The sequence below is a fragment of the Carcharodon carcharias genome, chromosome 3 (genome assembly GCF_017639515.1).
Source record: "Carcharodon carcharias isolate sCarCar2 chromosome 3, sCarCar2.pri, whole genome shotgun sequence".
NCBI lineage: Eukaryota > Metazoa > Chordata > Chondrichthyes > Lamniformes > Lamnidae > Carcharodon > Carcharodon carcharias.
In genome coordinates this window covers 216,960,156-216,985,278 of record NC_054469.1, presented here as the reverse complement: position 1 = coordinate 216,985,278, position 25,123 = coordinate 216,960,156, and the positions used below count along the sequence as shown (strand labels likewise).

The window sequence follows — 25,123 nt, the reverse complement described above, 5'->3', positions numbered from 1 at the left end:
TCCCCATGATAATTTCTCCTGCCTCTGCTTCTAAGGGACCAGCGATACCTTTAGCTACTCTCTGCCTTTTTATATACTTATAAAAGCTCTTACAATCTGTCTTTATACTCCTGGCTAGTTAATACACATATCCTATTTCTTTTCCATTTTATCAACTTTTGGTGGTCCTTTGCTGGTTTCTAAAATGCTCTCCATCCTCAAACTTATTATTATTCTTTGCCACATTTTAAGCCTTTTCTTTTAATCTACTATTATTCTTAACTTCCTTAGTGAGCCACCAGTAGGTCTTTCCCACTGAGTTTTTGTTTTTCAATGGAATGTATTTTTGTTGAACATTTTGAATAGTTTCTTTAAATGTTCCCCACTCTTCATACCTTCTGGTCTATTTATCCAATTAACCTAGCCAACTATCCCCTCATACCCATGTAATTGTCTTCATCACATGGGCTTAAATTACTGGCAGTTTTGTATTCATTATTATACTTTGACAGAGATTATCTTTACATTGTGCTCAATATACAATACTTAGAAGCATCTCTCTCTATTTATTCACAGAACACTACCAGCTGTATGTACCTGAGTCAGCCACTGTGGGCACAGCTGTAGGTAAGATTAAGGCAACTGATCCTGATATTGGAGTGAATGCAGACATGAAATACAGCATCATTGATGGAGACGGTTTAGGTATTTTCACCATTTCCACAGACAAAGATACCAGGGAAGGAGTTATTATTCTAAAGAAGGTGATTTTTTTGATATCTTTGTAAAATTAAAATGTATGATCTTGTGTTGTCTATTGGATCATTAACAAGAAGGTATCTCTGTGATCTGTTCATGCATTCAGCCACTAAACTATGAAAAGAAGAAGGTGTTTACAATAAAAATAGAAGGAGAAAACACCCACATTGATCCTCACTTTTGGAACCTGGGTCCATTCAAGGATACTGCAAATCTGAAAATTATTGTTGGAGACGTGGATGAACCTCCTGTGTTCTCTGAACCCTTTTATGTGATGGATGTTTATGAAAATACAAAGCTAGGAACTGTGGTCGGAGCAGTGACAGCACAAGACCCTGACAGTGCCAAAAACCTCATCAGGTGGGGCCTTACTGTATTTAATTCAAGGGCTTAATAATGTTAGTTTTTGATCATAAGTTTACATTTTAACTTTATTGATCAGTAAATTATCCCACTGTTCAATGCTGACAACAATCACAAATGTCCTATACACTGAATTTCCTGATGCTTGATGTATTAAGTTGTATCTGTAGTCAGTCCACCCACACAGCATTAGAATTCCAAGCAATTAGTTCATTTTAAGTTGTTCTATTTGAAGTTTATGGTGTGTATTTTTCAATAAGAAATTTGCAAGTTTCCTGAATAGACCAACATTGAAACGCACTTCAAAGGCTTGGTTCATTTTCTGGATGGGCTACAGTATAGTGAGTGTAACGTTCCACAGGAGCAAAAGGAGAAAATATCATCAGCTGATGTGTACTGTTGTGAAGTTCATGGCCCAGAATGTCAGATGGAGAGGGATGCAGTGAAGAGGAGGGTGAGAAATGGTAATAAAAATCTGTTTACCTTGATACATAAGATTGAGTGAAATAAAAAAAAGGCATCAAGCATTTGTTAGAGTAGTTCTGACTTGCTGCCAGAGTTTGAAATAATGAGGAAGAGTGTTACGCTGGTGGATTTATGGGCCCACCAAAGCCAATGGACTCACCCTATTTTACAGCCCCGCCCCCACCCTGACAGGACCGTGAAATTCCGCCCCCCGGTTTCTGTAACAGTATCACAGCGTGTTTGAAACAAAAACACCCAATGTTAAGTATGTTGAATAGGCGAGTTTTAAAGGCTTCAAAAGATAATGTAGCAACTAACAGTGGTCCTTGCAAGGGAATGAGTAGAGTGCACTGGTGCTGCTTTTGATAATGTTGTAGAGCTTTCCAAAAAGACATAAAAATGAAGATTTATTCCATCCGATCAATACTTTTGTGTCTTTTGGAATAAAGAAGTTTTCCATTTGGGACTAACAGAATGTGTTATGCAGGATGAATGTATTTAGTTTAAACAGAAAGCATTGCTTATCATGTGTTCATCACTGTGGATAATGTGAAGAGGATGCTTAGATTTTGCCCTTTGCTGTAAACTCTGTTCCCTAGTTACCTACTCCATTGCTCTCCCTAGCAACATTCTAAAGCTGAACCAGACTGCTCACACCCTTGGTGTCCTATTTTACCCAAGATGAGTTTCCGAACACTTAGCTGCAGCTTCACTAATACCACGCGTTTCTACTTCCAACAACACCCAACTTGGCCGCTGTCTCAGCTCATCGGCTGCTGAAACCCTTATTCATGCCTTTGTTAACTCTAGACTTAACTATTTCAATGCACTCCTGGCTGGTCTGTAAGCTTCAGGTTATCCAAAACTGTGCTGTCCCTGTCCGAACTCGCAGCAAGTTCCATTCACCCAATGGTCCGGTACTCACTGACCTGCATTGGTTCCTGGTCAAACAATGTCTTGATTTTTAAATTTTCATCTTTGTTTTCAAATCACTGCAGGTCCTTGCCCCTCCCTTTCTCTGTGATATCCAACTCCACAACCCTCCAAGGTATCTGTGCTCCAATAATTCTGGCCTCTTGAACATACCCAATTTTAATTTCTCCACTGTTGGTGGCCATGCCTTCAACTGTCTTGGTCCTAAGCTTTGGAATTCCCTCCTCAAGCCTTTCCCATCTTTACTCTTTATCCTCTTTCAAAATGCTCCTTAAAACCTACCTCTTGACAGGTTTTTGGCCATCTGCCCCTAATATCTTCTTATATGGTTCAGTGTCAAATTTTGCTTTATAACTGTCCTGTGAAGCACTTTAAGATATTTTATTGCATTAAAGGTACTATATAAATACAGGTAGTTGTTATTATTCAATCTGTGGCCAGCAGGCTGGTAGAATAATGGCATACATAACATTTTCAATTTATTATGTAAATATCTTTGCATTAGTACTTACGATATTTATGTTGCCTTGACTGATGAATAATGAATTTCAGGGAAATGGCCCAGATTGAGGAGTCGATTACTTTGAAATTCAAAGCATGCTTAGAGACGACAGGAGTGAAAATTTTCCAAAAGCCATGGAATCGATACAATATCTGATATCAAGTAGCTGCAGTAAAGTTTGTATATCTTTTACTCAGGAACAAGTCTTGGTAGTTTTGATGGGAAGATATAAATAATTTAACTTCAGCTTTCACAAAAAATGAATTTTCCTTTTTGCACTAAGTTAAAGGGCAGTGTCATTTTTCAATTTGTTTCACAATTTTGAAAGAAAAACAAAATAAATAATGTGTAGAAGGACATTTTACCAGCCATACAAAATTCACATCCATCATTTGAATTTAGTCTTTAATTAAACAAGAACAAAGAAGGACTGAGAGATGCAGTGAATTGGCACAAGGCCTTCTGCCCCAGCACAGGAGTTTGGTGCAGGCCAGATGGACTGAATGAAGCTTATCTCTGCATTGTAGTAAATTCACTTTGGTGAAGTATTTACCCAGTGGTTAATACAGAGAGAGTGAACCAGCAGGGTAGCAGGCTCATAATGCGGTGAGTGTTCTCCTGAGGTTGAGTCAAAGACATTTCTTTTCCTGTTGTGTTGAAGGAACATTACGCTACAGCTGATCCTGCAATTACTCATTGCTGAAAATGTGTGTTAAAAGGGGAAAAGTGTTCTCCAGCACTGACATATCTCTTACCTTTGACAAAGCCATTGAGAAACAAAAATTAGAGAAATTGGACAAAGATTGCAAATGTCAACACAACTTTCAACTTTATAAGAAGAAACTACTACAGACGCTGGAAGTCTGAAATAAAAAAAACAGAAGATGCTAGAAATGTTCAGCAGCCCTGGCAGTGTCTGTGGAGAGAGATACAGGGGTTTAACATAAAAGTGGCAGCCCCACCCACCGGCCAGGTCAGGGGTGAACCCGCCTCGGTCAGCCCTGGATGCTGTGACTCCATTTTACATTGTTCAGGCAATTAGTTGCCTGAAGTCTTGGCTTCAGCACATCTGAGGGAGCTTCAGCCTCACGATATGCCAGCCAATCGGAAGGCGGATGTGATTGAACTTAAACAGTACAGTTTGCTTTTGTGTGGTGATGCCAAATAAAGAATGCACCATGCTCTCCTACCTTCCCGAACCACATTATTGATGGAAACAAAATGACTTTCTCATTCTACCTCTGGCATTTATTAGTGTTGATGAGGCCCTCACAGCTTTCTTGTTAACAACATAGTTGGTTACACAGCTGCCTGTTTCAAAATCCTCTCTGCCAGTCGAGACCCAAGCGCCATTCCATTCCATTGGAATTAGACAATGTCAGCGTCCTCTAAGGTATCCAGTAGGTTAAGGTTGAACTTTAGTGACCAGGAGGGTCACAGATCCATTGTTCTGTCTATGTTCATTCAAACAATCTCAGCTAAGACAGTTAGTTTGTCAGTTTGTGTTAATTAGTATCACTCTCAACTCTGACTAAATCCACCCCTCACACCCCCCACTGACCCCACATCCTGCAACCCCTCAACTGACCCCTCAACTCAGAACTGATGAGACCTGAAACATTATCTCTGTACCTCTCTTGCAGCTGCTGCCAGACCTGTTGAGTATTTCCAGCATTTTCTGTTTTTATTTCAGAGTTCTGGTGTTGTTCAGATATTTGCCTTTTGTGGATTAGGCATTCATGAGAAACCTCTTTGCTGCAGAGAGTGGTGAGAATGTGGAACGTCCTACTACATGGAGTAGTTGAAGGAACTAAGAAAGATGCATTTAGATAAACACACTAGGTAGAAAGGAATGGAAGATGATGTTGATGAGTTAGCTGAAAAGAGGTGGGATGAGGATCAACACCATGAACCTGTTTGGCTGTAAATCCTACATTCTATTAATTAAAGCATAAACTGCTGAAAAAACTCAGCAGGTCTGGCAGCTTCTGTGTAGAGAGACAGAGTTAATCTTTCGAGTCCATATGACTCTTCTTTGGATGAATGTTAAGCAATAAGAATATTAAGTATTTCAAGACAAACACCCTCACTAAATAAAGTTGAAGATTTGGGATGGGGTAAAGGGCCAGAATCATCAGCAGGTGAAAGCCATGCCCTGCTACACTTCTATTTGTGTAATAGAATGCCTGAAATTTTAGACCCTGAATGTTCTAGAATAAAATTGGATATAAATCACTATGTGACGAGAACCTGAATAGATTCAGAATGCTGAACATGTAAGTGAACGCATCTTAAGTTCTGACTTCCACGCTGATGTTATCCTTAAAGAATGATTGCTTAATTTAGGTGAAGACTCCTCAAGAGTTATAGTGAGTGGTCTACTCTGTTTTATGTTAGAAGAGGGGGTAGATGAATACCTAGTACGTTTATTATAGATATTTCTAGACAGAATTTAAATTCCACTGAGATGTGAAGTATGTTCCAAGAATTACCTCAGGCAGTATTGCTTGTGGTTTAAACATTCAAATTATTATCTACTTCTGGTGAACATCTTTGGAATTATATTCTCTATGCAACAATATTATATAACAGAGACGAGAGGTCATTATATAGCAGCTTTATCCACTCATGATAATTGAAGTACAACCCATTCTTTACACTCAGTGCTTTAGGCTGTGTTTGCATAAGAGTCATCCAGACAATAAATACATTGAAACAATATGGTGAATATAACTAAATTTCATTGCACTTTGGTTGGTGAGTTAAGCTCTTTTTTCAACCTGACTATATTAGTTTTGCACTCAGCCAAATCTTTCACTTGAATTTCGAAGAAAATAAGTTAGTCCTTAAGTAGTCCTGGAGACAGTGGCATAGTGTTCTTGTCACTGGGCTGGTAATCCAGAGACCAAGGTAATGCTCTGGGGACTCGGGTTCAAAGAATGGAAATTAAATTCAATAAAAATCTGGAATTATAAGTCTGATGATGACTATGAAACCATTGTTGATTGTTGTAAAAAAAAACATCTGATTCACAAATTGCACTTTAGAGAAGGAAACCTGCTGGTCCTCATCTGGTCTGGCCTACATGTGACTCCAGATTGACAGCAAATGTGGTTGACTATTAAATGTCCCCTGAAATAGCCTAGCAAGCCACTTGATTATATCAGACTGCTGCCAAGACGATAAGGGATAGACGGATGGACCACCCAGTATCGAGTTCAGAATAAGAAATGACAACAGCAAACTCAGCCCTGGAGATGTTAATCCTCCTAACTAACATCTGGGGGCTGGTGCCAATATTTTTGTATTCAATTCCCCTTGCAATAAATGTTAACCTTCTATTAGCTTCCCTGATTACTTAATGTACCTGTACACTAGCCTGTTGCAGTTCATGCACTTGAACACCTAGATCTCTCTGCACCTCAGCTCCACAATCTCTCACCATTTAGATAATTTGCTTCTTTTTTTTTTAATTTTCCCTGTCAAAATGGACAATTTCACATTTCTCCACATTATACTTCATTTGCCAGATTTTTGCCCACCAGCTTAACCTATTTATATCTTTTTGTAACCTCCTTATGTCCTCTTCACAACTTACTTTCCTTCCTACCTTTGTGTCATCAGCAAATTTAGCAAACGTTCCTTTGGTCCCTTCATCCAAGTCATTTATATAAATTATAAAAAGTTGAGGCCCCAGCACTGATCCCTGTGGCACACCACTCGTCACATCCTGCCAACCAGAAAACAGCCCGTTTATGCCAACTCTCTGTTTCCTGTTAGCCAGCCAAGCTTCTATCCATGCCAATATGTTACCCCTCCACCATGAACTTTTATTTTTTGCAATAACCTTTGATGAGTCACCTGATCAAATGCCTTCTGGAAATCTAAGTACTGTATATCCACTGGTTCCCCTTTATCCACAGTATATGTTCCTTCTTCAAAGAACTCCAATAAATTGGTTAAATGTCCCTTGCTATCTGAGGTTGCTCTGATTTTCACCCAGATGGGTTTAATCATTGACCATTCAAATTTACATCCCTCCATTTAACACATTTTAATACCCACTACCCTTCCCCAAACAGGCTTTCACTCTGTATGAATCCATTGATGTATCTTTATTGCTTTTTGTGTGATCGTTGATCCCCCTCTTACCTCTCATCTCCATCATTTTCCTTTTCATTGTAATCTTCCTTATTTTTATTTCATTAATGCAACTGTGGCCAGGAACCCTTGGAAGCTGCTTCCCTTGTTCCTTTTAAGTTCCAAATACATTGGGCTGAATTTTCCCAGAATTGCACTAAGTGCGGTAGCAGGCAGGTAAAATGGAGTCCTACCCGCCGATGAAAATGTGAAATCCCACAGAGTTCACCTGTGGAGACCTGAACGGAGTCACTGGCATAGAAATTGAGCACCATGGTCACTTTCACAGCCACTGGCAGTGGATGCCCTCCATGTCCTCTCGGTGCCAAGTCCTGCAGTAAGTAGCAGATGGGAGCCACCAGTTCCCTAGACATGCGCAGTCATTGTCAACACTGGTTCTCAGTCATCTACATGAATGGCAGGTTGCGCCTATAGACCCTGGGTGTCGCTAGGCACCGACCAGCCACAGCTCACTGTCACTCCTGGGCAGCGTGTGTGGGACCCCCTGCTGCCCCTTCTTCATGAGGTTGCTGCTCCTGCCTTTGTGCAGCCAGGAGCCTCAGTCACTCTCTCCTCCATCTTCTATGGTCTCTGTCAGCCATCAGGCACAGCTAGGTCACCAGGATCCATGATCCTGACATGGTCCTCCTGCAGTATGAAAGAGAGAGAGAGAGAGGTGGCTGTACATAGTACCTTTCCTGTCCCTTTGTGACTGCCCGTTAATGCTTCTTGGAGAGTTCTGGTCACCCCTTGGATGGCCGGAGGTGATTGCGCTGCATGGCTGCCCTGTCAGCCTGTGACATGGGGGACACTGGTCCAAACCAGGATGCTGAGATTGCAGGCGGCTGTGAGCATCTCCAGCAATGACTGCTCCATGGCCAGCGTTGGTGAGGAGATTGTACAACGTGTGCAGTCCAACTGCTCTGTGGTCCAGTAAAGTGGTGGTGGTCTCGAGGTCTATGCCAGGGGGTGGGGGGAGGCTGGGGAGGGGCAGTGGGGGATAAGGTATGGGGCGCTTGGGGGCTCTTTGCTTCCTCCGTGTTGTTTACATGGGTGGGCAGGCTAGGAGCCCGACCCCAATCACATCCCTGTGGCTGCGCCTGACCTGTCTCAGTTACAGAGAGATGGTCAGTTTATACAGGGGGTGTCCCTAACGTGTGGTCACTTTCCTCATTTACCCTGACCCCCCCCCCCCCCCTCGATTGCCTGTGTGCGAGATGCAGCACCAGGGCAGCACTTGACCCCCCCCCCCACCCCCACCTCTCAGTAGTCGCCTCCGAGACTGGCCAGCACTTGCCCCCGGACACCCACCTCATCAGTCGCCTCTGGGTCCAGGCATCAGTTTCCCCCACCACCCCCCCCGGTGCCCCTGAGGCCTGTAAACAATGGGTGAGCTGTGGTGAACGCTGCTGCTCACTCACCTCAGTTCCCCAAAAGTGAAGCCGCCAAGTGCACATCACCCGTGTGCTGTTGTGAAACACGTTGACCTGCTTTCCCGCCAGTGTGCATGGATGATACGGTGGGGTTCCAAGAGCCTGGTGGGATGGCCTTTAATTATATGCTAATGTATTACGATTAGCTTCCCCACTGACCAATGGCAGGAAACGTGGCCCGGTGTTGACGGGCTGAGTGGAAGATTGCGACCTGCATTCGCACCATCGTGAACTGGGTCCTGCCATATTTTGTGCACACACCACCAATCACGGCTGCTGCCAGTGGCTCGGAAAGTTCCACCCAGTGGAGCAACTTTTATTCTCCCTACATGCACACTCTAGTTCATACTGTCCCTGAACCTCAAATCCATCTAACTTCTTACCTTTCCTAGTCTAAGTGACAAAGGACACACTTTTAATATTGAAGTTTTGAACTGAATCAATACCTTCTGACCTATCTCCTCTGGTTTTGATCGATGCAGCTGTTAAATCCCAGTTATTTAAAAATCCCAGAGGGAAACTTTGAACAACTGTCATAAACTATAATTTTAAGTGTTATGTTTGAGATGCAACTCTAAATTCAGGAATCAGACCCCCAGTTCTCGAGCTTTTACATTAAACTAAATTAAACATTTCATTAATTTACACAGGTTACACTATATGTACACATTCCTACAAATTACTACTATCATAACTATTAATAAATTCCCAAACTAATCTCCATTAAGGCAACAGCAACCAATAGTCTTAACCAAAGACCAGGCAAAGCATTTTCACCATAGAAATTGAAAATGAGGTTCTTTTCGCTGTGGAGCCAATTGGAAGCTTGCAGCTGCCTTTTGATCTTATATTGGCTGTACTCTGCACACCCGACAACTACTGACATTATACCTACCACCACTGATTGAATTCAAATTCTCAATGTCTCACTAATCTCTTTGAACTTCACCTCTTAACAATTAAACCCTTTTCATTGTACCAATTTTATTAGTAATATAAACATATGTCTTGGTAGCTGCTAGAAAGGCATTAAGTTTTCAGCCCACTTCTTAAATGCTCTATTCAAAGAATGCAAATACACTCTACCTCTCTGCTTACATATCAAACTAGTACATATCAAAGCACCCAGACTATCTGGCTTTAATCCAATTAAGACACACCCACAGACTACCCTCTATTTTTAAAGAAAATATTTTCCAAAATATTATATACATTAATAGCTTCATGAAGCCTCTTTTATTTTTCTCTTGTCAGCCATGGCTCAGTGGTTACATTCTTGACATTAAGTCAGAAAGTTTTAGATTCAAGTCTCACTCCAGAGACTTGAACCCAATAACTGCGCTGACACTTCAGTGCGGGACTGATGGAGTGCTGCACTTTTGGAAGTTCTGTCTTTCAGATGAGGCATTAAACTAGGTGGTCTTGTCTGTCTTCTCAGGTGGGTATAAGTGATATTACAAGAAGAGAACAAGGTTATCTCCAGTGTCGTGGCCAATATTAATGCCTCAATCAACATTATTAAAACAGATCATCTGGTTGTTATCACATTGCTGTTTGCAGGAGCTTATCGTGTACAAATTGGCTATTGCGTTTTCTGCAAAAGTATTTCACTGGCTGTAAAGCATTTTGGTCAGTCCTGGGGTTATGACAGGCGCTGTAGAACTGCAAGTCTTTATTTCATTTTTCTTTTCAACTTTCGTTCCTGAATAAAAAATTGTGAACTTTTCCATTCAGCCATGGGATGTGTTCGTATTAGAGGGAGCTTGCTTAACATAAATACATGGTTCCTCTTAAATAATAAACAGCTCACTGTAAAGGATAATGATGCATGCAAAACTGGTGTTGAACAAAGCGCAGAAGGGCATATTTCAGTGTAATCAATAATTCAGATTCAGTCTAAGTCAAACAAGTGCATTTAGCTCTTGCTCCTCATTGCTATTTTGCATCTAGTTGTGACTTTTTGAGAATCTTCAAATATTATTAATCACTTTCTGTTAATTAGATACTTTATTGAACATGATGAAGAAGCAGAGGGGTATTTCAACGTTGATGCAAACAGTGGGGTTATTAAGACCATGAAGCAACTGGACAGGGAAAACACACCTTGGCTTAACATCACAATCATCGCATCAGAACATGGTAAGTGTGAGATGAAATATTTTACCTAAGTTGTACAAAAATGATCAAACTTCAGGGTAGACTAGCTTATCTTGGCTTTAAATACCCTGCATCTGGCAAACTACCAAAATAAGTTTGTTGCCAACCCATCCATTTGTGCATCATTTCTTATTGCAAAACCTGGTGATCATCTAATGCAAAATTTATATACCCAAATCCGGGGCCATTTCAAAATAACCCACCTGGCAGGAAATTGACAGGATCAGATTGACTGTCCATTTTGTCACCCCAGCTGACTTTGCTTTCAGTTCGTCTGGCCTGCCCCAGCCAATTACCCCTTCCGACCACCCCCACCCCCCCACCCCCCACACCACTCACTGCTCATGCCCCAAACCCTCACTACTACAGTGAATTTTGTATTCATTTATCCCCTCAGAGATTTTTCTTAGTGAATTCATGGCAAAAATACCAATCGATGATTTATACAGGCATACACTGGTTACAAAAGAAGTAAAATAAACCCAACAATGAGCTGGACCTACCATCATTTGAAATAACATAAATATTAAAACCATGACAGCCTATTTAAAAGCGGTGGTCCAAATTGTTTGAGTCTGTTCTGGTAGTCGGGCAACTCAACCACAGCCAGTAGGCATCAGGAAATTGCGAGCACACAGCTTTCTGATTGGTGGTAGAGGAAATTCATGGTCTCCAGCACAGATTTCCATAAATTCATCTTTTAAAGTCACATCACTTGTAATGTGTTAGCAGACGGATCTGGGTAGGGATTGGAAAGAAGAGATTAACTTATTTCTGTAATGATTTTAATGTTTCATAGACAACCCATTGCAGCTGACTCAAGTTCCAGTTGCCATTCAAGTTCTTGATGTTAATGACAATACACCAGAGCTTGCTGAGGATTATGACACAATCCTGTGTGAGAATGCCAAACCTGGTCAGGTACGCAAGTAATAATTTCATTCGCATTAACCACCGTAAATTTCTAACGTTACGGCCTGAATGTTTCCCGCGTCGGGTGGGCTTGGCGGGATGGTTAAGGCCAAGTAAGGCCCACCCTGTGTGGATCGTGAGTGGCAGGCAGCACTGTGTGCAACCTGTGCTGGCAGGGGGAGGAAGAAGAGCGGGCTTGACGCGCAGTCCACGCGAAAGAGCGCTTTAATCTCCCTTATGCACACAGCTGTCTCAGAGAGGTTGAAGCGCTTTCTGAAAAAATTAATAAATACCATAAAAGTTCAATGAAATATGTCCTCTCGTGACTGTGTCACATGAGATGGGACAGGTTGTTAATTTCAAAAGGAAGTTTTCATTTAATTTGTAATAGCTTTAGGAAACTTCATCCCGCTCGTGAATGAGGTTTCCTGAAAGATGTAAAGGCTGCTTGGCCTTTTCGCCTGCCCGACAACCGTAAGGTTGGACGGGCAGTGTAGAATTCAACTTAATTATCTTGTTAATGGCCTTAATAGGCCTTTCAATTATCGGCGGGTGTGCAGCTGACACCGGCACGCACCCGCCGAATGAAATATCGTGGGACAGCGCGATGACATCGGGACGCAGGACATCACCCTGCATCATACTATTTTTGGACGTGTCGAGGTAAAATTCTGGCCTATCTTACAAGGTACTGAAAGCATGCTTCTGATAGGTGTTATTATTCACACCTCTATATTATTTTATGTTCAGAATAAGAGTAAGAAAAATATGACAGGTTTAAATTTTCTTAAAATCCATCATGTAATAATTTTTTCATGAACAAAAGAATATGAATTGGTATGTTGTATCAACACTTACATTCAACAAAAGTGAAAGTATCATTCAGATCTATGCAATTTGTCTGTTTTTTTTTAGGTTATTCAGACAGTGCGCGCTGTTGACAAGGATGATTTTGCCAATGGGCCAAGGTTTTACTTTTCCTTTGTGGAGGGTTTTCCACCAAACCCAAATTTTACACTGCGGGATAATGAAGGTAACGATCCAGCTCTGAATATAATCAGCCACATGCATTACTGCAGAAAAGATGTTGTGGGAAACTGCTTCACCGTACGTTCAATTGCATTGCTTCTTCCATTCAACCCGGGAACCGCAATGGTTTGAGCTTTTGTTGTTTATATTAGTTTCAGCCAGGGGTTAGGGCTTTACAAAGTGACCCGAGTCTCGACACCCTCCACCTGCCCAACCACATCAAAGGTAGACTGCTGCACCATTTTCAGTGCATCATCTTCCAGCTTTAATAAGAATGAGATAAACTGATTGGAAAAATAGAACATAGCAAAATAGGAGCAGGAGCAGGTCATTAGGCTCTTCAAGTCTGCTCCACCATTCAATATGATCATGGCTAATCTTCTATATCAACCCCATACTCCACTCTCTCCCCACACCCCTTGATGCCTTTATAGCCTAGATATCTATCTATTTCCTTCTTAAATATATTCAGTGACTTGGTCTGTAGAGAATTCCACAGATTCACCACCTTTGAGTGAAGATGCTTCTCCTCATCTCAGTCCTAAATGGCCTAACTCATATCCTGAGACTGTGACCCCTTGTTCTAGACTCCAACCCCCCAACCCCAGCCAGAGGAAACATCCTCCCTCCATCCAGTCTGTCCAGCCCTGTCAGAATTTTATATGTTTCAGTGAGATCCCCTCTCATTCTTCTAAACTCAGGTGAATATAAGCCTAGTCGGCCTAATCTCTCCTCATATGACAATCCTGCCATCCCAGGAATCAGTCTGGTGAACCTTCGCTGCACTCCCTCTATGGCAAGTATATCCTTTCTTAGGTAAGGAGGTCAATGCTGCACACAATACTCCAGGTGTGGTCTCACCAAGGTCCTGTACAGCTGCAGTAAGTCATCCTTGCTCCTGTACTCAAGTACTCTTGTAATGAAGGCCAACAGACCATTTGCCTTCTTAACTGCTTGTTGCACCTGCATGCTTGCTTTCAGTGATTGGTGGACAAGTACACCCAGGTCCTTTAGTACATCAACACTTCCCAATCTATCACCATTTAAATAATACTCTATCATTCTGTTTTTCATACCAAAGTGGATAACTTTATACTTATCCACATTATGCTGCATTTGCCATGTATTTGCCCACTCACTCACCTTGGCTAAATTGCCTTTAAACCTCTTAACATCCTCCTCACCACTCACACTCCCACCTGGTTTTGTGTCATCAGCAAACTTGGAAATATTGGTTCGCTCATCCAAATCGTTGATATATATGGTGAATAGCTGGGGCCCAAGCGCTGATCCCTGAGGTACCCCACTCGTCACCACCTACCATTCCAAAAAAGACCTATTTATTCCTACTCTCTGCTAACCAGTGTCATAAATCCATGTTGACTTTGTCTAACCCTGTTGATATTTTCTAAGTGTCCTGTTATCACATCCTTTATAATAGACTCTAGCATTTTCCCTACGACTGATGTTCAGCTAACCGATCTGTAATTCCCTGTATTTTCTCTCCCTCCTTTTTTAAATAGTCGGGTTACATTTGTCACCCTCCAATCTGCCGGGACTGTAGTAGAGTCTGCAGAATTTTGGAAGATGGCAACCAACACAGCTACTATTTCCATTGCCATCTCCTTTAGTACCCTAGGTTGTAGATTATCAGGCCCTGGGGATTAATTAGCTTTTAGTCCCATTAATTTCTCCACTTTTTTTAATGATAATAATTGCCTTCAATTCCTTCTTCTCACTGGACCTTTGGTTCTCTAGTATTTCTGGAAGTTACTTGTGTTTTCCTCTGTGAAGACAGAATCGGCAAGTACAGCTAACATTGAAAGTTATTCATGGGATCATTTTGAACAGAGATTTTTTGCATGGGAGATTGGGTCCCCCAAAATAATAATAAAAAGCACCCTCTCTTTGAATGCAGTTATTTAGAAATGTTATTAGCAAGATATCTACAGAAATATAAGACATATGCTGATTCGTTCCAGCATTTCAACAATTGTTCTGATATTTAATGGAGAACCCTGATGTAAGTAAAGACATTCAAAACTATTGGATTACATTAGGTAAGGCCAGGGAAGGTTTCCTCTTCTGGCTCTCTTTAAGGACTGGTGTGAAGAAGAAAATATAGTGTTGATTTAGGCTTAGTGTGGTAAGGTAAAATGGTCAATGATTGCACTGCTCCTGAATTTTATCTCCATTCACTTCATGGGCATAACATGAGAGGTGGGGAGATGAAACCTGTGCTGCAGATTCTCAGTTGCTTTTTTATATTATCCCGCAAAGTCTATTGTTCTGAGTCCAAAGCACAAGAAACATAATTTTTGATCCCCCATTTTGTCATTTTAAGCCAGTGGTCACCTCCATTAAATAAGTGGAAAAGGGGATTTGATATATATACTTACATTAAGCATGCGTATAGAAATTTTGGACACAAAATTTTCTAGGCTATTATCAATAATTGCAAGGAATAAAGATTCATCAAGACAGAAACATGCAGCTTGACCCATCAAACATGTTTATTTCCACATGAACCACCAAGCCTACATATCCTTACTCTTCAGTTCATTCTTCATCTTCTTTAATATTCCCCTATTCAAGCAACCATCTTATTCTCTTCTGGAAGAATTTATGCCTTTGCTTTAACAGCATTTTCAGGCAGTGAATTCCCTGTTGTAACTACCCCCTGTGTCAACTTGTTTCTTTCTCACCTTCCCTGTAATTGGCTCTGTAGTTTCTGTAAGAGGTGACAGATACCAGTGAGCCCCCATACAGCTGATGTGGTGTTCGGAATGGTTGCTAGGTTACTTCTTATAGCAGTGACTGACATCTTAAAAGCATGACTTAAACTGAAAATTAAATTTCAATATGTGGGTCAAAGGAGCTGAAGATCACAGCTCTGTCATTTTGAATAAATTCATAACCTAATTACGTCCAATCTTGAATTAAAAAGTACATTAATATAGATAAGAATTTAGAAATCAATAAATGCACATATTTAAAATTAAAAAAATAAAGCCTGAAAGCATTTTCAAGTGCAGTGATTCATTTGAAATGAACATATTTTTAGTTAATACCTTGTTGTTGAAATAATGCTTTTACTGCTGTGTAGACAGGTTCATGAATGAATGCATCAATTAACTCAATGTGACCGTGATTTACTGTTGATGATGGAGCTGGTTCAAAGATATAATTCTCCGATAACATCCTTTTTGAAAGTCACCCAATTTGATTGCCTTATTTTCACACAGTTGGTTAAGTTCAAATCATCTGTCAGGATTACACAACATCATTTGCATTGACCGTCATTTTCACATGTCCTTTCAGCTGTGAGGATTCATGCTAGACTTACAAACAACTTCAAGCACAAACTCCTTGGAAGTTGGTTTTGTTCATTAGCATAGAAATGCTTAATTTCTGTGATTTCAACAGAGGCGTTACACCATGGCCAGAATTTTTCACTCTTCGGGCAGGAGCGCACCCGACCTGAATGAGCCTAAAATGACGCGTGATGACGCTAGGCGAGGGTCCCGATGTCATCGCGCACTCGTGCAATATTTCGGTCAGTGGGCGTGCTTGGGAGTTGGCAGCGCGCCCACTGACTCTTAACAGGCCTTAAAAGGCCCTTAAAGTACCAATTAAATGAAATTTTTTCGCTGCCCATCCAACCTTCCAGCTGACGCGCAGGCGAAAAGGCCCAGTGGGATTTGGATTTTTTAGGAAACCTCATCCAGGTTAAAGTTTCCTACAACGGCGATTAAAAATAAAATAAAAACGCTAACATTTTGTTAGTAAAGTGTTCCTGCTTGTGCGACAGAGTCATATTTTAAGATGCTTTATTTTCAAAAATTTCCATCTCCCGGATGTAGCTCCGTGCCTCAGGGATCTTCTCCTGTGCATGTCCGCGTGCATGCGTAAAGTTTCACACTTGCCCTCCTCCGCCCCCCACAGGCAGTGCTGAGCGCTGCAGCGCACGTATCCTGCTGGGCAGCCTTCATTGGCTCACCAGCGTGAAATCGCGGTGCGGCCCCGATTGCGGACGGTGGTCAGCTTCCCGACTGCTCCTGCCGACCCCGGCCGACGAGGGCCAAATCCCGGCCAATATATTTTAAACGTATTAGCCCCTGCTTTGTAATATGGCACAATCAAAATTCATGTGAATGCATTCCACATCTGCACGCTAATAGTTGAAGAAGTGAATTTCAAGATTTGAATATCTTATTTCATGTCCACCATCATCTGAATAGAATTGCTACCTCACAGCAGCAGGAACCAAATGAAGAAAATTAATAAAAAGTAAAATAAAACAAGTAAAAATGAGATGATGATAATTTGATCCAAATTACGTTACATGTAATCATGAAAAGCAAAATCCTTGAGGACGTTAAAAGTCTGAAATACAATCAGAAAGTGGTAGAAATACCCAGCAGGTCAGGCAGCATCTGTGAAGAGAGAATCATAGTTAATGGGTGGAATTTAATGCTCCCCCCAGAGGTGGGCTGGGAGGTTGGGGTGAGCAGATAAGAGGGTGAGAAGGTGCAGGGAGGTAACCCCACTGCCTCCCAGACTCCCTGCAATTAAGTTTGGGGTGTCAAACTCAATCTTCCCGCCTGGAGGCCAAGTGAGGTCCTTAAATGGCCACACATGTTGCCGCCACAGGTATTCAACCAACACGGGCAGGACCTACTCCATGTAAGCCCATCAGCTCAGCTCTGGCAGACATGTCTGTAGCCTTGTGGATTTTCTTCTCCTTCTCAGGCATCCTGTGTCCAACAGAAGGACCCCCTCGTCCTTTACAGGGTCTCTCCTCTCCTCCCTCGCTGACTGGGGCCTCTATGACTTTCCATGGCAACCCCACCCCACCCACCTGAGTTCCCAGACTCATCCTCCAGACTGCTACAGCACTGACCAGTGGCCAGCACCTCCGGTGATGATGCTGGTAATGGAGAGCTGCCGGCCTCTGATTGGCAGCAGAAAGTGGATCAGAAAATTGCTGCCTCTGCAGCCAGGAAGCCCAATGGCAGCCAACACACGGCCAAATTGGGACTTGAACCCTTTGGGCTCCTGGAGCTGGCCACAACAGGGGCTGTAACCAACACTGCAGCTATTGGATGGGAGATTTTTAAAAAATTCACGGGGTGTGGGCTTCACGGACTAGGCAGGCACATATTGCCCATCCATAGTTGCCCTTGAGAAGGTGTATATGAGCTGCCTGCTGGGACTGCTGCAGTTCAAGTGGTGTCTGTACAGTGATATATTTCCAAGTCAGGATGGTGAGTGACTTGGAGGGGAACTTCCAGGTGGTGGAATTCCCATCTGTCTGCTGCCCTTGTCCTTCTAGATGGTAGTGCTCATGGGTTTGGAAGATGCTGTCAAAGGAGTTGTGGTGATTTGCTGCAATGCATCTTGTAGATGGTACACACTGCTGCTACTATGCATCGGTGGTGGAGGGAGTGAATGTTTGTGGGTGTGGTGCCAAGCAAGTGGGCTGCTTTGTCCTGGATGGTGTCAAGCTTCTTGAGTATTGTGGGAGCTGCACTCATCCAGGCAAGTGGGGAGTATTCCATCACACTCCTGACTTGTGCCTTGCACATGGTGGATAGGTTTTGGGGAATCAGGAGGTGAGTTACTTGTCGCAGGATTCCTAGCCACTGACCTGCTTTTGTAGCCACAGTATTTTTATGGCTAGTCCAGTTCAGTTCCTGGTCAATAATAAACCTCAGGCTGTTGATAGTGAGGGATTCATCTATGGTAATGCCATTGAATGTCAAAGGGCGATGGTCAGATTCTGTCTTGTTGGAGATGGTCACTGCCTGGCACTTGTGTGTCATAAATGTTACTTGCCAGTCGTCAGCCCAAGCCTGGATATTGTCAGGTCTTGCTGCATTTGGACATGGCTGCTTCAGTATCTGAGGAGTCGCGAATGGTGCTGAACATTGTTCAATCATCAGGAAGATCATTAATGAAGCAGCTGAAGATGGTTGGGCTGAGGACACTACCCTGAGGAACTCCTGTGGTGATGTCCTGGAACTGAGATGACTGATCTCCAACAACCATAACATCTTCCTTTATGCTAGGCATGACCCCAACCAGTGGAGAGCTTCCCCCCCTGATTCAGACTGACTTCAATTTTGCTAGGGCTCCTTGATGCCACACTTAGTCAAATGTTGTCTTGATGTCAAGGGCAGTCACTAATGTCAAGGGCAGTCACAATAGATGCACTACAGTAATTCAGTGACAGCACTTTCAAAACCTGCGACCTCTACCACCTAGAAAGACAGGGGCAGCAGATAGATAGGAGCACCACCACCTGCAAGTTCTCCTCTAAGCCACTCACCATCCTGACTTGGAAATATATCGCCATTTCTTCACTGTCACTGGGTCAAAATCCTGGAACTCGGCTCTTAACAGCACTGTGGGTGTACATACACCACATGGAGTGCAGTGGTTCAAGAAGGCAGCTCACCACCACCTTCTCAAGGGCAATTAGGGATCAACAATAAATTCTGGTCTAGTCAGTGGTGCCCATGTCCCTGAAACAAATAAAAACAAGGTTTTGAACAGGTGCAAAGGCAGGGTGAGGGGAAGATAGAACAAAAGGGAAAGAAGGTAGGAGAGATTAAATGAAAAATAGAATGATCATGCAAGGCCAAGGGAGAAGGTACTGGGACAAATAAAGAGACAAAAGATGGATCTCCCCACTTTCTTGTCTCTGTTCTTGCTGAGAACCTATTACATCTCTAACTCCTACCTGTTCTGATGAAGGGACATTGACTTGATATATAATTCTGTTCCTCTCTCATTTTAGCTCTCTTAATCACCAAAGGTTATGCCATGAGTTAACAAGGCCATAATTAAAGCAAGCCAAGCATTCGGTTTTACTTCTAGAGGGATAGAATTGAAATATAGGGAAATTATACTAAAGCTGTATCACACCTCGGCGAGACCAGCCTTTGAGTAAAGAATATAGAGGCACTGGAGAAGGTGCAGAGATAATTTACAAGGATTATATCAGAAATGCGTGGGTATACATATCAGGAAATGATTGACGTGCTGAGTCCCATTTCTCTTGACAATAGAAGGCTGAGGAGGTGACCTAATTGAGGTTTTTAAAATGATGAGCTGTTTTGATAGAGTGGATACAGAGATAAGGTTTCCTCTTGTGGGAAAGAGTGTAACTAGAGGCCATGAATATAAGTTAGTCACCAAGAAATGTAATAGGGAGTTCAGGAGAAACTTCTTTACCCTGAGAGTGGTGAGAATGTGGAACTTGCTACCAAAGGAAGTGGGTGAAATGAATAAGAAGATGCATTTAAGGTGAAACCACACACACATATGGGGCAGAAGAGAATAGATGATTAAAATGTTGGATTTTGCCATATGTCTATGTAATCCTGTGTAATTCTCCACAAATGCAGCCAGACCTACTGAGTATTTCCAGAATTTTCTGTTTTTATTGCACATGATGACATTTGTTTGCAGAAATATACTTACAACAATTGTAAGCCCAAGGAGTTCTATGTGTGAATGATTTTCCATCTCTAATATTTGCTGCATTTAAAGAGTGTTTTTTGTATGTTAAATAGGAAATGAATGAGTGAGGCATGAGGGGTAAATTTCAGCAGACCCATAGGCAGAAACTATCAGCTTTGGGGTGTCTGTCTGATATAGACCCCCACATGTGATTCTCCAAATGGAAAAGAGGTTTGGATGGGTGTATAATGGGTAGTTTAACTGCCAGTATGAGGAACATGAAAACTACTGCATCATTTCCAGATTGCTCAGGTAGGGAGTGATGTCTCCCTCTTACCATTAGAAAGCAGAAATTCTCACTGAATAGACATGATTACTAGGATTATAATTTCTAATACCTTAGCACTGAACATGCTAAATTAAACAAAAGCAAATGTAACCCCCTTCCACCCACCACTCTATTATTCATTGCACTTTACTTATTGTTAAGAATAATAAATGTTAATTGTTTGCCCCAAATCCCACACATGAATTGTACATTAATTTAAACTGGGCATTTAGCTGATTTGGCCAGTTTGCCTGGGTAGCGTTCGAGATATAGAATATTTTATTGTGGTAAACTGTGATACAAATACAGATATTAATATTGGAAATTTGCAATGGGTAATGACATGCATTTCACATCAGAAACATCCGCTAGTATTTGAGTCCTCGACTCTCATATCACACTTGCATTGGCACAACTCAATGGCAACAAAAACAGCATGCTGGAAATCTGAAATAAATCTTTCAGTTCTGAAAGAGAGTCATATTGAACTTGAGATGTTAACTCTATTTCTTGCTCCCTTGATGCCACCAGACCTGCTGAGTTTTTCCAGCACTTACTGTTTTTGACACCTGTATTTATATAACATCATAAACATAGTAAAATGTCCCAAGACGCATCCCAAGATTATCAAACAGAATTGGAATCTGATCCTCATGTAGGAACATTAAGGAAGAAGACCAAAGTCTGGGCAATGAGCTACCTCTAAGAAGTGCCGTAAAGGAGGAAAAGGAAGAAGGACCCAGGCAGCTGGATGTTTACAATCAGGGATACTCAAGAGGACAGAATTAGAGGAGCATAGATGTCTTGGAGGATTGTGGGGCGGGAGGAGGTTACAGGGATAGGGAGGGTTGTAGGGGTTGGAGGAGGTCACAGAGATAGGGAGGGTTGTTGGGGTTGGAGGAGGTCACAGAGATAGGGAGGGTTGTTGAGGTTGGAGGAGGTCACAGAGATAGGGAGGATTGAGGCCATGGAGTGATTTGAACAGAAGAAACAAAATTTAAAAATTGAGTTGCTTCACCAAGAGCTGGTCTAAGTCAGCAAGCACAGGATTGATGAGTGAAAGGGACTTAGTGCAAATTAGGACATGACAGCAGAGATTTAATGACCTCAAGTTTACAGAAGGCACAACATGGCAGTCTAGGCAGGAGTGCATTGAACTAGTCAAGTCTAGAGATAACAAATGCATAGGTAAGGGTTTCAAGCAGATGAGCTAGGCAGGAGTGAAGTTGGGCAATGTTCTGGAGGTAGGAATAAGTGATGAGGTAATAACACAAACATTCTTTGGCATAAAAAAATCAAGTACAGCTTTCTGTCACTCTGACACCTTGAAATGTTGATGATCACTATTCAGGGCCAACAGAGGATCCAGTTAACCAGTTTCTACAGCAATTCCTGCAGTTCATCCACTCAATCAACAGAGCCACAAAAAGATTTCAATGCTTACTGAGTTGCAGTTGGTTCCCAGCATTGATTCACTCACAAAAATATAACCACTCCAAATGATGATCAGGTTATCCTCACTGGAATATAACCACTCCAAATGATGATCAGGTTTTCGTCACTGGAATATAACAACTCCAAATGATGATCAGGTTATCCTCACTGGAATATAACCACTCCAAATGATGATCAGGTTTTCGTCACTGGAATATAACAACTCCAAATGATGATCAGGTTATCCTCACTGGAATATAACCACTCCAAATGATGATCAGGTTATCCTCACTGGAATTTCTGTGGGGATTGATCACATGTCCTGCTGTAAGTTTGGTGGGAGACCAGGATTATGCGATGGAAATTAATATGGCAGTAAGTAGAAAGTGCAATAAAAGATCAAAAACACAAAAGTAAAATATTGTGGATGTTGGAAACCTGAAATAAAAACAGAAAATGCTGAAAGTACCCAGCAGGTCTGACAGAATCTGTGGAGAGAGAAACAGAGTTAATGTTTCAGGTCAATGACCCTTCATCAGAAAATAGAAACGCCTTGAAATTATGGATTAGATTCAATATTAAAATAGTGGGCAGACCTAATGTCATACAAATGCATTATTTAGAATTATGTAAATATTCTTTTGACTTGTGCCTTTTACTTAGTGGTTGCATTCCTACCTCTGAGCCAGGGGCTCAAGTGTTCAATTTCCACTCCAGACAGCCCTGGAAAGTAGAGGTGAAAATTTGGTCTCTAAATATTGGGCTGACCTCCAGTTGTGTACTCTGGAACGGATGGTGTGGCCATTGGCTCAGTGCCCATCTCTCATCTGAGTCTGAAAGGTTGGATTCAGGACCTGGTGAGCAGAGACCGGTGTTCTGAATAGTGGATTGACAATCAGCGGGAAACCTGTGTTCAATGGGTGTGCATGCACTGCCCAACCCCATTGTAAATGTCTTTAGCATTGGTAGCATTGCATCAAAGAAGGCCATGGATAGATAATGGGAAACCAAGTGAGCTATCGTTCCATTGTAAATGGCCCAAAAATCCCATGGGTAAGACTTGAGTTAGCACCTCCACTATAAATGGAGATGTTATATAAAATCTATTGCACAGAAACAACCTGATCAGCTCGATTATTCTGTGCAATTGTTTATACTCCTCACAAGCCGCCCTCTAATCTGATCACCTCTTTCCACTCTAAATTTAAAGACTGTTTTCAGGTCTCCTCTTTGTCTTGTCTTTCCCAGCAAAAAGAGCCCCAGCCTATTCAATCATCCCTGATAGTTGCATTCTCTCATTTATGTTAACATTTTGCATTTATTTTCTACACGTTCTCCAGTGCTTCAATAATCTAATTATAGAATGCAGACCAGAACTGCACACAGTACTCCAGGTGTGATCTGATCAAGGTTCTATAAAATTTAACATTAACTTCTGGCTGTCGTATTCAATTCCTCTACAAATGAACCCCATTGCTTTGGTTGCATTTTTTACAGTTTTATCAAACTGTATTTTTACTTTTGGTGATTTTTGTATCTGTAATCGCAATCCTATTTGCTCCTCTACCCCATTTAGGTTCTTAGCATCCAAAAATAATTAGCTGCTTATTCCACCCACCACATGGATAAGTGTGAAGTTATCCACTTTGGTAGGAAAAACAGAATGGCAGAGTATTATTTAAATGGTGATAGATTGGGAAATGTTGATGTATAAAGGGACCTGGGTGTCTATGTACACCAATCACTGAAAGCAAGCAAGCAGGTGCAGCAAGCAGTTAAGAAGGCAAATGGTATGTTGGCCTCCATTGTGATAGGACTTGAGTACAGGAGCAAGGATGTCTCACTGCAGCTGTACAGGGCCTTGGTGAGACCACACCTGGAGTATTGTGTGCAGTTTTGGTCTCCTTACCTAAGAAAGGATATACTTGCCATAGAGGGAGTGCAGCAAAGGTTCACCAGACTGATTCCTGGGATGGCAGGATTGTCACTTGAGAAGAGATTGGGCCGACTAGTTCTGTATTTACTGCAGTTTAGAAGAATGAGAAAGGATCTCAGTAAAACATATAAAATTCTGACAGGGATGGACAGACTAGATGCAGGGATGATGTTTCCCCTGGCTGGGGGGGGTTCTAGAACAAGGGGTCACAATCTCAGGATATGGGGTAGGCCATTCAGGACTGAGATGAGGAGAAACTTCTTCACTCAGAGAGTGATGAACCTGTGGAATTCTCTACCACAGAAGTCTGTGGAGGCCAAGTCACTGAATATACCTAAGAAGGAAATAGATCATTTTTTAGACTCTAAATACGTCAAGGGATATGGGGAGAGAGTGGGAGTGTGGTGTTGAGATATAGGATCTGCTGTGGTCATGTTGAATGGCAGAATGGGCTCAAAGACTGACTGACCTACTCCTGCACCTATTTCCTATGCTTCCATGTTTCCTGTATTTTGTTAGTTAAATCCTCCAATTTGGAATCATTTTCAAATTCCAATGCTAGACCTCTGTCCATTATGCATTCTTACATTCATGTTGCGCCATGTAAGTTCTAAGCTGGTACCTGTTAAAAGACCTTTCTTCTTTGTGCTGTTTTCCTTTAACGTTTTACCTCCTGTTTCAGTCACTGCATGATGTTTCTTGTTATAGACAGTACAGCTAGTATTATGATACGACGAAGAAAATTCAGCCGGCACCTCCAGGAGGTCTACCAACTACCAATTGTGGTTTCTGACAGTGGAAATCCCATTCTGAGCAGCACTGGTACTCTCACTATCAGAGTGTGTGCTTGTGAGAGAAATGGCAAGGTCCGAACATGCAGTGCTGAAGCGTACCTCTCTGCAGCCGGTTTGAGTACTGGGGCATTAATAGCCATTTTACTGTGCATCATCATCCTGCTGGGTAAGTCCTTTGTAGAAGATGTAGCGATAAGACCTTAATAACAGTGAAATTCACCTTGAACTAATGACCACAAGATCAATTGGCCCCCTGCTTTACAGCCCTTCAGAGGGACAGAGCAGTTGATTCACTCTTCTCCAACTTGCATTACCATTCACGATGGATTCTAATCCAGTATTCTGACTGAGATGTGGAAATGGAGATACATTTCTGTAAAGACAAATGCCGATCTCTCAATTTTTCTTCTGATAATCCCTGTTTGATTCTGTCTGTGTACTCATACATCACTTGGAAAGATGAAAACTCACAATCTTCTTTTATTTTGAACA

General features: G+C 41.9%; 1 protein-coding gene across 3 annotated transcripts in view; it reads left to right on the top strand.

Moving 5' to 3' along the window:
* The window catches only part of LOC121276107 (cadherin-18-like), a 361,197-nt gene that overhangs the window by 313,894 nt on the left and 22,180 nt on the right, over positions 1-25,123 (top strand). For 2 of the 3 annotated variants that reach the window (XM_041184065.1, XM_041184064.1), the window contains exons 6-11: positions 556-743; positions 845-1,098; positions 10,577-10,713; positions 11,531-11,652; positions 12,559-12,676; positions 24,546-24,797. In XM_041184065.1, coding sequence (XP_041039999.1) covers positions 556-743; positions 845-1,098; positions 10,577-10,713; positions 11,531-11,652; positions 12,559-12,676; positions 24,546-24,797 — 1,071 coding nt within the window. The remainder of the gene's footprint in view (positions 1-555; positions 744-844; positions 1,099-10,576; positions 10,714-11,530; positions 11,653-12,558; positions 12,677-24,545; positions 24,798-25,123) is intronic. The other variant, XM_041184066.1, reaches the window with a different exon arrangement.